Raw genomic sequence first — 16,597 nt, 5'->3', positions numbered from 1 at the left:
AAAGATTTAAGAGAGCTCGCGATGAATGCATAATGCATGAAAAAATTTGTCGCCACGTTGTTTGAAAAGCTTCTTTCACAGCTTTTATTACATCGTACGTAGAAACGGGAGAGGAAGAAATGTGACAGAATCCGAAAGTATGACCCAAGTAACATACTGAAATCTCGTTTCAGTCTGACGCCCCAAAAACATCTCGAGTGAATTAAGTTAAGGATGCTCGGGACGTACAGTCAGGTGAAAAATCTTTAGTCAAAGAAAAACGCTATGGACCTGAGCTTCGAAAAGTATCATCGAAACTAATCTCATTACGTACAACTAAAAACGTTCTAACGATGTCAAGAAATTTACTTGAAACGTTGTAAGTAAATATACAAGGGGGGTTCTGATGCAATCTTCCCTACCGACCGTGTACTCGACTCGGTCGGTAAAGAAGATTGAACCAGATCCCTCCTTGTATATCTACTATTGTATTTTGACTATCACCACCTCGTTGTACATGATTTAACGAAATCAGAAAAATCATGCTACTCTATAATTTTTTCACCGACAAATTGATACTGATTTTACAATTGTAACGAAAAACAGCTCATTTGAATCGTGAATAAATATTCGGAACACCGTCCGAGTTACATTTTAGATAAAAATAACGTATTTCTCGACGAATCATTTGAGTTTATCATCGATAAATTGTATAAATAGTTTACACGACAGTCTTTTTTTTTTGTCACATCTAGCGAGTGCGTGAAAAAAAACCGGCTTACACGATTTATATGGAATTCATTTGTGAATTGGACGAAATATTTCTACGTGGATTTGTCGTTATAAATATAATAGAATAATATGATTGTCCTGAAATTGTGAATAACGAGGTGCTTACAGTTGAAATTGAGTGATTGAAAATATTTCTGAAACCACGAAGACTTGTTGAATAACATTCAACTTCAGATCTGTGATACCAGTAAAATTTGATACATATTGAATTTGATTACTTATTCAATACCAGTTTCCGTATCTTTTACTCGTCGTGGTATTGTTGCAACGAATGTTTGACCCGCCTGTACCTTTCTCAGGTCCTTGAAATCCCCTTGCCAAAACTCCCACAGGGAAAACCTTTCCCGTCTTCTTTCCATCTTTCTCTCTCACCGTCTCCATTTATATTCGTGTAGTGAGATTACGACGCGAGCAATTGAAAAATAATCAAGGTATTTGATCCCTCCGCAAACGTCGATTTGAACCAACAGAAGTGACGAACAATTCGAATGACTTTTTTTTTTAAATTTATTTCAACCTGAGAGAAAAGAATTATTCATATGGCTTCAAAACATTTATTTATACAACGCAAGCATGTTTTACGCGTTTTTTCACGCATGTTTTCCGTACACAAAGTATCCGTTTCTATTACGGGCAAGTAGTCTGCGAATGCGCGTGCGCGGAGTACTGAAAAAACCATTTTTAAGTCCTAGGAGTGAAAAGTGATATTTTCTGTACTGCGCGCATGCGCTGTAGCGAACAAATCTGACATTACGCGACTCTAACCTCAATTTCGTGCTTCGTGAAAAAACGCGTAACACACTCTTCTTACATAAAGAATCGTCTGCAAGAAGGAGGAAACGGTCTTTTCGTCTTCTGTTCACCTACGACTCATACTGCAAACTTACGCTCGGTTGGCAAAGACCGAGTTTTCCTCCTCGTTACACAATATACTATTCTTTAAATTCTGTCTCTTGAACGACGCATGCATCTCGATTTTTTATATCGTCCGACAGTTAGTATTACATAACATTGTAACCTTTTTGATAAAAATTCTAATATACCAACGGTGAAAGCATGAAGAAATTCTATGAAAAAAATAAATACCTAGCACAGTCAAAGTTCAAGGTTCGATTAAGAGAACGGAAGTAAAATTTCAGTACGTTTAACACCGCCGTTTTCGTACTTATTTTACTGATCCGTAGCTACCGCGTTTTCTTGACAATTTTTTTTTGACACACTCCCTGACAAAAAAAAAAAAAAAAGCGCAAGTAAAAAACTTCCAAACGAAAAATTTGCTTCACCTGCGGCGAAATAAGCTTACATACATAATTATCACACATTTAGCAAACTGAGATATGGATGAGCGTATCGGTGTCGTCTATCCTGACGAGGATAACGAGTAACTGATTATTGCGATGCAGACAGCTTTCAGGGCCCCCTTTCTTATCGGATCAGACTAACCCAATCTAACCTTAATACCCTAGACATTGCATTATACATCCTTTCAGCTCTCGGGATCAATTTAACGTTGGGAATTAGTTAAGGCGAAATTCGGAAAATTGCTTCATCGCTGCTTCTGCAGTAACAAGTATGAGATGAAAAGCTGGTAAGCGGAGGATATAACGTCACATGTCGTTAATTCCAGGTCGGTAAACAGATATTCTGATTTTGAACCGACGAGGAGAAGTTTGGCTGAACGTATCCAAGCTTTCAGATCCCATGGATTCAGTTCCGAAAAAAAAAACAAACAAATAGGGCTTTAAAAAATTCTGGGATACCTTTTAACTATAATATTTCAAAGCAAATTAGTTATTTTTGTCAAAATGATGTTTCAATTATAAAAAAAGCTTCATAAAACAACAAAATATCGGAAAGTTGATCATTCTACTAAAAAAGTCACAACTCGGTGAACTTTTAGTATTTTGAACAGAAAATTGACTGAGTAATTCTTCAGACTCGGATATTAAGAAGGAAAAATATGGAGATGCTGCTCGATGAAGAAAGGATATTTATTTGAGTGAGTGGAGTTGGATTTTTCTAAAAAGAATGAATTTTTACTATATTTAGTTTTGGATATTTTTCTTACATCATTTTAATTCCAACCGATTGCATCATGATCGTTACAATTAAACGGGGTGCAAACTCTGCCTTAAGAACTTGTTCGATTTAACCGTCAATTCTCTGATGATAACTTCTCTGAGACGAATTTTGCATTAAGTCGGAAAGTAATCGGGTAGAAAATGAAGAAATGACGAAAAACGAATGTGAAGTATTCCAGGATAAATTCCCACCGTTTTTTGGGTAAACCCTTTTGAGCGATCCTCAGCTCATGAAATATGTCAAGAATGTCCGGAATTTCATTCCGTTTCGAAATGCGGATAATTCCTGGCACTTAGCCCTCGACGGTTCCTCAGTTAGATGTATGCTTTTTTCTCGTCCAGGCCCTCGAGTTTTATTGCCACGGGAAACCTAACCGGGCAGAATTTCGCGGCTGACGTTGTTCGAGGCCGAAGTACGCGGAGTGATCGAAGATAAATTAATTTTCCGGCATCCCTTGAGCGAGGACCGCGTGTCAAGATGAAAGACTTGAGCTCGAAATAAACCGAGAGCGCTTCCTTCGATTTGCTCCGGATAATGTTTAAAACAAAATTCTGAAATTATCACTTCATCGCCGTCTTTTACAATTAATTACCCTCGGTTACAAAAACACCGCTCGATTTTCTCCGAAATATAAATCCGTGGCAAAGTGAAACGATCGTCCAGTTTCCCAAAATTACACTCGTCGACGCACAATTTTATTTCATCTCACATACTTTTCCTCTTCAATCTAATCATTCATTATTTTACGAAGAGAGAATAATTTCCATAACACAAGCTATCATGAAAACAGTTCAGCTCATCGAATATATATCGAAGGATGAGGAAAATCTGGCATCCGAAACGAATTATTCAAAAATATTCACCCCCTAGTCTGTTTTTCAATTTCTCTTTCTACACCATCTTCTCTTTTTTCTTGAACGGTTTGTATTCGTTTTACCGAAGTACGCGTATAAAGCCGGAGAAAAATCAGTTATACTATTTTTTGCCCCGCTTACAATATGGATTCAATGAATTTTCTAACCCGTAATAATACAGGCTTGTAAAACTCCAACAACTGTACGATGATGGAGAAAAAGAATTGATAAGAATTTCAAGAATTATTTACAATTGTTTTTTTTTTTTTTTGACACGAATTAATAAAGAATATTGCGAAGAAAACTTTGCTAAAAAATTGTCGAATTCCAATGTGAGGATAAAAAAAATATGGAAAAAATCTAATTCCACCGTCTATACTCATTCAATAACTTAGCGATGAAGCTACTTTGGCATATAATGGAAAAAACGAATGTCGGTATTTACGATCGCATATATCGATCTCCAATTTGTCCGGTCCGTTCGACTTGAAATTTGTATTATTATATGGGTGTAAATACAGAGCACAGGTAAACACCCACGTTATGAAATGCCAACAGGGGGCTCCTAAACTTTTTTCATCCGGAAAATAGCTCCACAAAACTTTCACCCGTCCTTCAGACCCTTTTTTACGGCACGCGAGTTAACGCAACTTCCGTAAATTTTTCCCAACCCCTCCGAAATGGTAAAATTAATTTTTTTTGCACTCTGTTTTCCTTTTGTCAATCATGCCCCTTAAGCAGTATCCGTACATACTTTCCTTTTCGATTTCCTTGTATTATTATTATAGTTCGTTTACCGCGTGTATCTTTTTCCCGTTTCTTTTTTTTCTTTTCTTCTAATTATATTATTTCCAAGATGACGCACAACACGTTATAGCTATATACATATTGTTATGTACCTATCTATGAGATCGCACGTAGGCCGTAATTTTTCCGACCCCTCGAGCTGTTCAGGAGCGTACATAAATTTATACGATGAAAGCCGACGTATTATAAAAACACGACCGAAATATTCTACGCTATGAATATAATATAGATGTAGATATTTACCCGGTTTATCGCCGAATAACCGCGATCACCGCGTTCGTCTAACAAAATCTTTAACTCACTATATTTAGAACATACGATAAACATGTTACCGAACGCATCAGTGTGTAATTTTTCCAATATATTATACAATACGTCCATAGCTTCGATATTCAGCTAAACCGCTGACGCTTCATATTTTTTACCGACATTTTCATCCTCTCTTCTATTTTTCCATGGTTTATTTTTTATTTTTCGTTTCTCACCGCGAGAAATTAATCATTAAAAACCGAACCGAGTTTTAGTTAGAACATTATTCATACATATATATAAAGATGAAAATTTCATCCTCTGTTATTCTGTCAATTTGACGGTGTTATTAGGAGAAACGATTTCAACGCCGTGTCATTATCACGTCCAATTAAAGCGATCTATCAGCCCTGAAAAAATGAGAAAGTCAATTAATCGTTGAAACTTCGTCCCCACCGCTATACCTCTTTAAATCATAGGATAATCAGGATTAAATGGCTTCCGTAATTAGCAGACCCCAATCCTCATTGCTTGAGCAGGGCTAATTACAGGCTGTATAATTCAGGGTAAATGACGGGGTGAAATTGGATTAAACTCTGCGGGAAAAAGCGGACATCCGGTTTTATTACTGATATCACCCTCCCATTTAGCGAAGCAATGATTAGTCGATGTCTATAGCTCCGTAAGCCTTGAACAACTACGAACATTGTGATAAGTTGCTCGAAAATCCCTCTTTTCAAAAGGGATAAAATACAATGCTGACACGTGTATTCGTCATTTCTCAAGCGACAAGTAAAGGCAACATCGAATAGCTGACGGTTAGATATTCGAGCTTTGAAAATATCGAGACACAGGGTGTATCATGGGTTTTCACCACGAAATTTCATTCTCCGGGATCACTTGGATCCTCCAGACACTTGTACCAGATTGTATCCCACAGCTGACACCATAGGGCAGAGTTGAATGCCAGAAAGGATCGTGGGAACGTGATTCGTGGGTCTGAAGTACTCGCACTGAGTCGCTCAGAAATAATCTCGAAGCAATATGCTATCGCCGGAAGTAAGGAAGAGGAGACACGCAGCTTCCTGGGGTCTGGATGCACTCTCGGTAATTCAATTTCTTCGTAATGACGACTCTCGGAGATGGAACAAGAAGGCAAAGTACCGTTAGAACCGTTTTGTCTCCGCCGAAGAAGTCTGGAAGTATAACCTTGTCGGTATGCATGGAACTAAATTTTTACTATCAGCTGACTCGAATCAACAACCGTCGCTTCATGAGCTGCCTCGATTCCAAGGTATAAACTTATTGCCAACGCTGTACTGATTTTAATCTGACAAAAGTTACGATTCTGCATGAAGTTGACTCAGAAGGAACGTCAGTTTAGTGTCCCCCTCTGATTTCGTTGCTACCTACGTATGTTGTGGAACATCGAATACCGAAAGACACGTATTTCTTTCCGCCTTTTCGGCGGAAAAACGGTTTAAAAGGGTGAAAACGACTCGCAAAGATGGGCACCCAATGGGATGATTTCTTCATGCGCTTGATGTACTCGAATGAAACCAACTCTGAAATATGTTATCATTCGGTAGAAACGTTTCAGCGCTGGTTTCATTCGAATATATGAAGCGCATGAAGGAATCACTCCATTCCCGTGTTTGGGGATCGTTTTCACTCGTTTAAACCGCTTTTCCAGCACCACGATGCGGCGTTAAAAAGAAAATTCATGTATTTTAGTTTTTAATGGTCTACAACATTCACGAGTTGCAACGAATTCGAAGGAGGATACCTCACCGGTGTTCCTTGTCGAACGTCAACAGAGGCTGACACGAGCTCGTTACTGGTTGACTCCATGCTGCGTTGATCAGGATCAGTAGCGAACCCATGTTGCAGAAACACTTGACACAATGCAGAGTAACCGAAATGATCCCGATCGAGTAGAAGCAATTAGCTGATAATCCGAACGGTCGTCAAATCGAAAGTTTTGTTCTCTCTACCATCAACCGCATCTTTTTCGCACAATGGCGAGAGTCTAATCGTCTCGTCGCTGGACTTTCGTTTCCATGGATTCCTGGACCAAGATAGATCCTCCGTCAACTGGCGTGACAAGCCAGTCTTTTTACGCTGGGTGAAAAGAAGAAGCAGAAGAAGAGGACCGGAATGTCTACGGATACAATACATCGTTTACATAGCAGACAGTGGATGCTCGGTCTTCAGTATCCACTTGTGTTGTCCTCCAAGTATAGCAAACGACGCCATTGTAGCGGGTAAAACAAACTTCTTCCTTTAAGACGAGACGACGTCTATTGGCACCCGACCTTTTCTCTGACAGAAGTAGAGGATCATAATAGTGGAAGAGCGGAAAATTTGGAAAGGAAATGAGAGAGGCTTGTCCCGATGGCGGAGAAAAGGTACTCTTTGTTACCGTTCCTCACTGCAAAACATTTGATCTGCACGGATCACTCTGTTAGTAAATATTCATGCACGGCGTAAAGTCTGCGTTAGTTGAAGCTCGGTAAAAAATTCCTCGCGCGATGCTTCGTGACGATTGCAATTTTGGCCAGGATTGAAAACAAACAGAGGCTGGAAACATTCCTACGAGTAATTCCATGCCTTTTCAACAACTTCAAACGTACATCGAAGTTAGTCTGAATCAGAGTTAGACTAATTGATCAAGGCTTTGATCAGGTACACCTATAGCTGTTATAATAGGTTTAATCTGTGTAACGATTTAGTTTGCGATGATTCCCGTCGGATTACATTACGGATAGATTGGCTTCCATTGCGATGTAGAAAGGTCGTGATATTCGTGGAAATCTGGGATTCGCTAATTGGCCAGGATCCGCTTGAAGCGATAAATATGAACCCTGGCGTAAAAATTACTCTCTGGAATTCATCTAGCGAGAAAATTAGACCGGAGAAAATCAAGTCTCATCTTCGTCGACGGCTTTGAACCCCACTGAGAAAGAGACGGACAAAATTCTAGGCTATAATTTTCGTCCTGTGAGTTCCGTAAAAATTTTATATTCCGCTGGCACGTTATTCCGATCTTTTTGTTTCGCGAAAGAATTCCCCCTTGTTATATGCTATATACTTGAGATAGGTCGATCGGATGAAGCCGCAATTAGCGTCACTGTCAGCCGGGTACAAGAACCTTCTGCTAACTCAGAGCCTCGGTCCCTTCGATGAAAAAATATCTCCGACGAGAGATGTTCCCAAGATATCGAAATGATCCTGCGTTGGACAAAGGGGCCAACTGCTGTAAAACTCGCTGAAAGAAGAGAGCGACTGTATTTTATATCCATAACAAAATCAAGAATACGGATCCGTAACCGATTTTCGAAGGGTGGTTCGTTTTGTTCGTTGAATCTGTCCAAGGCAGGCTTAAAGGCTGCCCTGACATACTCGCATAATACATTTTATAATTCGAAGTAAATCCGAGATCATCAAAGAGGTTGAGCTGCCGTCTAGCGTTAGAGCTAAATTTGATTTTCACATCAAGGGCGTCATTTTATCATTGATAAACAAAAAAGTAACAATTTAACGTGTGTAAGTGAATGTCAAGACTCGATTCACGTGCGGTAATGCATTCGACGTCTTAAACCGGTTAATCATCGAAGATTGGTTCACCGCGAAAGTCTGGAAACTTGAAACTCCGGGCTGGAGAACAGGGAGCAGGTCCTTTGACGCAGGAAAGTAAGTTGGAGATCATCTCGTGCCTCTGTATCTATTCACCTGATAGGGACGTAAAAAGCGACGTCTGGAGAGTATTTTACAAGGGGTGAAACTCGCTCTCTCGTAACTTCTGGAAATTTTCTTTCTCTGTTTCCATATTTGTTTCTCCTTTGGACAATGAACAATATAGAGAATAACGCCAGATCGTATGATCAAAGTGCGGGGAGTCGATTCGAGGAGAGGAAATTGAACAGTTAACGACGAAAACAATGCGGACGAAATTAAAAGACGCATCCGCCCGGAATATGAGAAGGGCCCTTTGATCTCATCATCGGGAGGCATGGAACCGAAATACCGAGATAAAAGACCGACGTGCCCTGATAAAATCTGTATCGAAGACTCGAGATTCTACAGGCGAAATGTTCGAACAAATCCGCTTTTCTAGGCGTTAAAAATACTTGGAGAGACTGTGCTTTGCGCTTTCACCGAATCCCGAGATCGCCCATTGATCGAAATCATGATCCTATGGATCATTGCTCCGAGACATGCTTTCCCCAATCCGTAGTCTATTTTTTTCTTCATTTCGGGCACTGACAAGCATTCTACTGTTGTAGTCGATATTGGTAAGGAATTCTGAAAATTTCAACCTTTATCCTTGGATAATATCCGGTGTTGGAAATTTAAGCTACACGTGGAATTCACCTCTGCGATTTGACGACAGTCTTTAACGACGCATTCCGGACTAACTGAAATTGTTGTTTCACCTATTTTATCCATATTTCCTTTTTGCCAATTTAATGAAGCCAAAGGCGCGTTCCCGTGAGTTTAACGGAATGGATCAGCGTATAACCCCGGCGGATTTTTTCATATCTCAATTAAATTATCGCGCAGATAAACTATTCCTCTTAAATCATATGAACAGAGAATCCTCTGCAAGTGCGAGTCTCTCCGTCTACTTTTTTCAAAATACACTAATATCCGCATAATTGGAATCGAAATTAAACCCAGTCGACGTGACGATACGTTGCACGGTTTGCCCAATGCGTTCCGGCCAATCGAACAGCAGAGCTCTCTCCCTCTCTCTCTCGTCTTTCTTTCTCCCTCTCTCTGGATTCCCCCGAAGCTGAATTGATAGGAGGTTGTGGATGGCCAGCTGTGATAATTGTAACAATAATTGTCCGAGATAACGGAGAACGAATCGAACTACGCCGGGCTGCGTTAACTGTACAATTACAGATACGAGCGGATACTTTTGGTTTACCGGTCGAATCGCGCAGTTCGCTTGATCCGAGGAATTAAAGGTATTACGGTAGGAGAATTGTTCCTGCATGCGCAACGTGCAATCTATGAGAATATAGTTTTTCCAAGGCCTCCATTCCTGGCCTGATCGTGCTGGCAAGAAGCAGAGAGATAATTCACAGCGCCTCGGCGAGTATAAACTTGTGAGTTAATATTTTTGAAGCTTCCCAGAGACCGTCGACTCGGTTTTTATACCCAAGCACTCGACTCGGCAACAAGAAACACTCGTGGGGGAAAAAAACTGGGGAGCCCGCGTTCTTCGAGTCTAAGTCACTTTGCATGAACGGGAATTTAATTCTGGGATTATTGTAGTCTCGTGATTGACTCAAAGACGACGACGCGACGCTGGATTGCCGAGGAAAGCTCCGAGGCGATTAGAATTCACGCTACGTATTCCCGACCTCTGAACGAGCCGAAATAAAATGAAATTAAATAAAGCCGATCCGTCGCCTCTCGCCCGGTTGAAAATCGTATCGGTACTCGCGAAGAAGTTGAACCGGAACGAAGGCGGAATAATCTAGGCGACAAATTGAAACATCTGTTCGAGAGTCGCGAAGCACCTTCATGTTTTATAACCCTCTCTGTAGCTGTGCGAATTCCATCTGTCGTCCTGCTGATCAACGTAGATGTACCTGCGGGACACTTCGTCTTCGAATTTTGATTTCCTCCGGGATATTATCCAGTCGCGATATTCCTATACAGTGAGGTTATCTGCGAGGTGATGATAAAGGACCGGCAATATTTTTGCGGAAAGAACGAGGAACCGTCGAGTTGTGTAGAGTTTTTACTCGTTTTGAGAATCTTGGAAAGCGAGCGAGTGAGTTTTCAAATGAAAGTAAAACAGTTTGGGTGATCAAGGAAGTTTAAAAATTTTCCTTTACCATTTTGAACAAGTGTAATATAATCAAAAAAAATTAAATAAAAATAATCACAGCGCGAGTCGCTGGAGGTTTTTATATGTATTTGAGAGAGAACTTTTTCGGTAGATTAATCACCGGGAAACGAATTGGGGTGTTTTTAACATCGAAATAGAGGCTCACGTGTAACACGTAGATCTAATAAACCGATAGCAACAGCGTTATTTATACACGATGCTTTTCATATATTAAATTATCAATTAGTTCGACAAAGCCCGCGTCGTAAATCAATAAATAAATATCGCGCCACGTAATCCACAAGGCACTGTACATACATTTGATAAAAAAAAAAGAAAGAAAACGTACGGTTTTTCACCCTGGCCATAAAATTTTTACTCGTGGGTGGGCATATAAAGTTTATCCGATGCTGCATTTGGACCCTCGGTTATTAAAAATTAGGTATAATATTAGGCATATTAAAAAAGCTTGTTGCATATTTCAAAACGATTTATTACCGTATGCGGAAATCCACTAGACGCCGGCTTTTGGAAGTTTATTCGTTAATAATTAATGTCATTATTAAAGTAATATTAGCCAAAATATATAATTATACGATCACGATACTCACTTCAAAAGTTTTTGTTATGAAACAAGGACGTGGCTGCAGTGCTGCTTATATTAATCCATTAACAAAGTTTACCCACGCTTATAATCGTGTCGGATTATAATTATTTTGCCATCCTTGTTACATTCCACGTAAAAGTTGCGGGATTCTTACATAAGTAGGTAAAAACGGACTCCGTTACAAATCCTCTGGTGATTCGCAAAATTAAAAGAACTGTAGTTACATAACATTTACGTCATAACATATTCTCAAAGAATTGAAAATACGATCTGCTTTCCTTCAATTAAATTTTCGATATTCTCACCGAGAAAACATGAACAACGTAGTGAGAGTAGAGTGCTAAAAGCGAATGACAATCCTCTCTTCCTCCCACGAAAATTGCGAACCTCGTTTTTCCACAATCGGTCCCTCGGCGATACTCTAAAATAAAAGCTCGTTCCACCGACCGACTTCTCTCGAAATTTTATACTGACCGCGCATTGCCGTAATACCAACCGAACTGTTTTCCTTTCGGTCTATTTCTAGGTTTAAGGGTTCGCCTGTCGCACCGCAGGAAGCATAAACGCGTCTCGAATCTCCAATTCAAATGAAACGTCACAGCTGCTGAAAGAAGATTAAAAAACGTGTAATGCAAAATGAAAAGCTGAAAGTTCTAGCCGACTCTACAAAAGCTCGTATTCCAATTGTTCCTCATATCGGCGTAAGATTCTTTCGCGACCCATGGTTTCTGAATCATATTTATACACGATCAAATTTATCGACTTCATGCAACTTGTCAGGTTCGTTTGGTATATTCATCTTTGGATTCATCTCCGTTGAACGCTTTTGATTTCTCGGACCGCAAGGTCTTGAATCGATGTTTTGATAAAGCTAAGTCTGGTTCGTCATAACATCGGAGTTATTATTTCGATCCTCGACGTCAAACGCGAGTTACTCTGAAATCCTCGTTTTCCGCGAACGATACGACGGTCAAAAGCTGGCCGCATTAATAAAGTAAATAACCACGTCGAATATTGGTAGCTGCACCAGATGCCAGCCCGATATAATATCTGGGCAGCATCGTTGTAAAACGTATTTGTCGAAATCAGACTTATGTACATACGTCACAGCGTTGACGAGTTATATTTTCCAACCGAACGCAACTGGACCTTTCCTGCTTTAACCCCGTTTTGATTTTTCTGTCAATAGTGGCGCCCTGCAGCGAAAATTGACCAGCACCACAGAGCGAGCTGGTAGTTCGTGATAAAAGAGGGAACCTGGAATTAAGCGTCAGGGGTTGGGGGCTGAGATCTGTAAGCCTGGACCGGAATGTGCTGTACAACCTGGCGGAAGTCCAGACTGATGCGAATCAGCTGAACGCTACTCTAACTTAAGCACTTGTTGTACGAAGTAACGATGATGAATCGCCACGAGAACATATCGGACTTGTACAAGAAGCTCAATATAACCGAAGAGGACATCGACTACCTGAACAACTTCAGCTTCCCAAACCTTCCGACGACTAGGACGACCATTTCTTCGACCGAGGAGAAATACTGCTACTGCAACGGTGTCGTTCGCGACCTTGCCCTCTCCTACAAGGTTTACCACGGCTACGTTGCCCTGATAGTCTGCATATTTGGAAGCGTCGCGAATATGCTGAACATCGTCGTTCTCACCCGGAAGGACATGGCCTCGGCACCCATAAATCGCATACTCACAGGACTCGCGACCGCCGATATGCTCGTCATGTTCGAGTACGTTCCATTCGCCGTCTACAAGTACCTCATCCTTCCGGGACACAAGGTCTTTCCTTACGGATGGGCGGTCTTCGTGCTCTTCCACATGCACTTCGCCCAAGCCCTGCACACCATCAGCATAGGATTGACCCTCACTCTTGCCGTCTGGAGGTACATCGCCATCAGGTCAGTAAACCCTAATTTACGAACGAATTGAATTTATTGGAACCGTTGACGCGACTCTTTCATGTCCTCGCATTTCTATCTCGTACGACTTGTCGTTGGTCGTCGTAATATGACGAGAAGAAATCAACCTGGTCTACTAGGCTTGCACTACCATGGTAAAGCCTGCAGATGTAATTACCTCCGGTAACAAACTGAACTCGGAAACGTCATTGGAGGCTATCAACATCGTGCTTGATGCGACGTAATCGTTAAAAGCAGTTGATAGGATCAGATTCGTTTCGGAGACTGCGGTGGATTTTGATTGAACCAGTTTACCTCGGTGTAGAATCGCCTTTGATGGCATACATTTCACTGCAATCGCACCACCTGACCGCTGATTTTCCGCTTGAAATCGGAACCCGATCGCCTCCGGGTTGTCGCTCAAGCTGACCGCAGCTTACAACGAATGAATTCCACATCGTGACGAGGTACTCGATCAGGAATCGGTTCGGAAACGATTCCAGCGATATGGTGGCGTGATGACAATCCCGTTGGACCCGTGCCACATCTCTCAGTCATAGCGGCAATTAGGTAATGTCGTGGAACCGAAACATTGCCAATGCACTATCGATCGTCCTCGAGTTGTACACTTAAGCTTCACCCTCGGAGGTGATCCCTGTCCGATTAGGGTGCGGGATTAAGGTTCAGTTTTGGTATCTTCGAGCGCATTCTCCCCAATGGCAAAAGTTTCCGAGAGTTAACGCGGTGAACCGATTTACACGGCCCACCAAAGTGAAAATGCTCCTCGTGCTCTTCTCAACCCCAGACCGTGTTGGAAATCCATTTTTATTGACTTCCTGTCCACCGCGATAAGGACACGGAGAGCAAATGGATTGAACTCATTTTTTCTTCCTTTCCATTCCTCTTGCCTCGATTCGTGATTCGAGACCACAAGCCAAGCTGAACGGCCTCTCTAACTCAATTGTCACTCCCCGAAACTTCTTTCGACAGTTTAGGGTCTGATCAAACAGATGTTCTCTAATGTCGCGTCAAGTTGACAAAAAAGCACTTTGACGAATTCCCCGTGATCGTGAGGTTTCGCAAGCCCCAATTCTTAGCTCGTAACTCAGCTGTGTGGTCGTATCTTTGGAAGGAGGATCATTCTCCAGTGCGCACTCTATCGAATATTATATATTTTCCTAACGTAGGTCGTAAAGTTATTTCGCGATGAAGACGGCTTGGGTTTGTTTTCTCTGCCTTAACGGACAAGATTCATTCCGGAATATTAACGCGTCTCTGTTTTTTCAAGACGATAATCGTACCGCCTAAGTGCTACGAATCTAAAATAAATTTGTACGAAATAGTGGCGCTCAAAAGAAGCCTTCATAAATTTTTCATTACGGTTGGATATGGCCGAGTCTGATGGCGCGTGTTGCGGTCCTTGGGATCCCGATTTTTCAAGTTTCCAACAAAGTTTTTAGGAAAGTTAAACAAAAGTTTAAATTCGGCACTCTTCCAGCCTTCAAAGCCTTATATGGTCCTAGCAAAACGAAATAAAAGATGAGGTGAAAGGGACCAGACAAATAATCAACGGAATTTCAACACCGACCAAGTCACCCTCTTCCAGAATCGTAGAATCGTTACGTTAGCAGTAATAAATCACGACTAACATATCAAATTTTAACCGGCTAGAAGGAACAGTCAAGAGTCGTTTCGGGTGGTGGCAATAATTTAGGGTCAAGTCGAAACACAATTAAGCGGTTACTTATATTACTACAGAATAAACTCGAATAACGAAGATTATATAGACATATAGTTGGCCATCCCGTTATTGAAAAAGCCGACAAAGTGCAGCTGGAATATCATCCCCGACATGGGGAGGCCAAAGTATACATTGGATAAAATACAGGAGAAAGTTTTGATGAAAAGTAGGAAATATGAGCTGCGTAAGTAAATTATGGAAACGTCTGCCGAGTGAAAACAGTCCCGTGCGTCAGACTGGTGGAAAAAACTTTGGTAAAAAGAGTGGCGAGTCGGCTTGCGGAGGATGCCAAGGTGGCAGAGATAGCTCGGGCAATATTATCCGAAGGATATAGTGTTTCTCGACGAGGCCATTACTGTGCGGACCGTTGACACTGCAGGGTTTACAAAAAGTGGTAGGCGTCTGACAGAGGCGCCGGCAGTGACATAAGGGTTGATCAGAGGTGTAAACAGCACGGAAAGGAAGCCATCGAGACCAAATTTCACCGAAACGTTAAAAAAAAAAAAAAGGGTGGAAGAAGGATGGTCAGGAGCGACGGACCGCCGGAATTCACGGTAATCCGATCGCCTATCGACTCAACGACGCAATTTATAACGCGTGAAGAGGTCCATGGCGCGAAAAACGCGTCTTCCGATTCCGGCGTATCACATATTACATGAGCGCGGGGGGAGGAATTGGGTTCGTATAAATATTTATAAATCCGTTAACATCGAGTTCTCCTCGGGCAACTTTACGACACGAGTGGAACGCGGCACATACTGTTCCCTATCAAAGGTGACGTACGGGTGGAATGGTGGCCATAAAAATACACCGGCATAATGCAAATTCCAGGCTTCGGTTCGGAGGGGAAGTAATAACTCTGCATACAAATTAGCATTCAGAGAGGAAGCTCAGTTCTCACATACCGGCCAATCCGCTTGCGGTTGTAACTTTTTGAAACGCTTCCACCCGGTTAAACGATTTTAATTTCCGCCATGAACAAATACTAGCTTTTGGACCATTTCAGGTTCCCGCAACACAATCATGCCTGGTGCACTGCTGCTCGGTGCAGAGTCGCACTCTGGAGCAGTTTTCTCGCCCCTTTCATCGCCTGCGCTCCAAGCTATCTGGTCTTCGGGGTGAGTTCACGTTATTTACAGATTCTGATTTACAGGGTGAACCATTTTTTGAAATATGCTCAAATACATCGAAAACTAAACGAATTAGCGGGAAAGACTTCAGTTGGGCTTCAATGGGCCCAGCAAAGGCCCCGGACCCACAAACTTGGATGCTCATGCGATGAGCCTCCCCTTCAAATACAACAACTTCTGTACGAAGCATTTTTCAATTTAATGCAGCTTACATAGTTTTCGATATTTTTGAGCAATCTTTTTAAAATGGGACACCCTGTAGGTTCGTGGAACAGTGATTGAAATAAATCGTCGGGATGACCAAATCCTTGTCTGCAGATCAGGGAGGAAAGGCTGGAGGAAAATGGTCGGGTGGAAATACTTTACTACGTCGATGCGATGGACGCAGACACGACGGGAAAGGGCTTCCTTATTCAGTTGAACTTTTGGGTGTTGGCCGTAGTCGTCAAGCTCCTTCCCTGCCTGATTCTGACCGTCATTAGCTGCTGGCTGATCAAAGCCTTGTACAAGTAAGCCAGCTGTAGCCCTTTTACTTGCATAAAAATCTCTGATCGAGAGAAGAATTTTCGAATCTTGTTATCGGTTGTAGATAATTTTCGAATTTTT

The 16,597-nt window shown here is 41.6% G+C and overlaps 1 protein-coding gene across 1 annotated transcript in view; it reads left to right on the top strand.

The window, feature by feature from the left end:
- Positions 1-16,597, top strand: part of LOC107217068 (G-protein coupled receptor dmsr-1) — a 29,605-nt gene that overhangs the window by 9,475 nt on the left and 3,533 nt on the right. Inside the window, exons 3-5 of the mRNA XM_046739944.1 lie at positions 12,405-13,120; positions 15,868-15,979; positions 16,310-16,500. Coding sequence (XP_046595900.1) covers positions 12,612-13,120; positions 15,868-15,979; positions 16,310-16,500 — 812 coding nt within the window. The 5' untranslated portion in view covers positions 12,405-12,611. The remainder of the gene's footprint in view (positions 1-12,404; positions 13,121-15,867; positions 15,980-16,309; positions 16,501-16,597) is intronic.

The sequence above is a fragment of the Neodiprion lecontei genome, chromosome 1 (assembly GCF_021901455.1).
Source record: "Neodiprion lecontei isolate iyNeoLeco1 chromosome 1, iyNeoLeco1.1, whole genome shotgun sequence".
Taxonomy (NCBI): Eukaryota; Metazoa; Arthropoda; class Insecta; order Hymenoptera; family Diprionidae; genus Neodiprion; species Neodiprion lecontei.
Note: the sequence above shows the minus strand (reverse complement) of the source record. Positions and strands in the feature narration are given on the sequence as shown.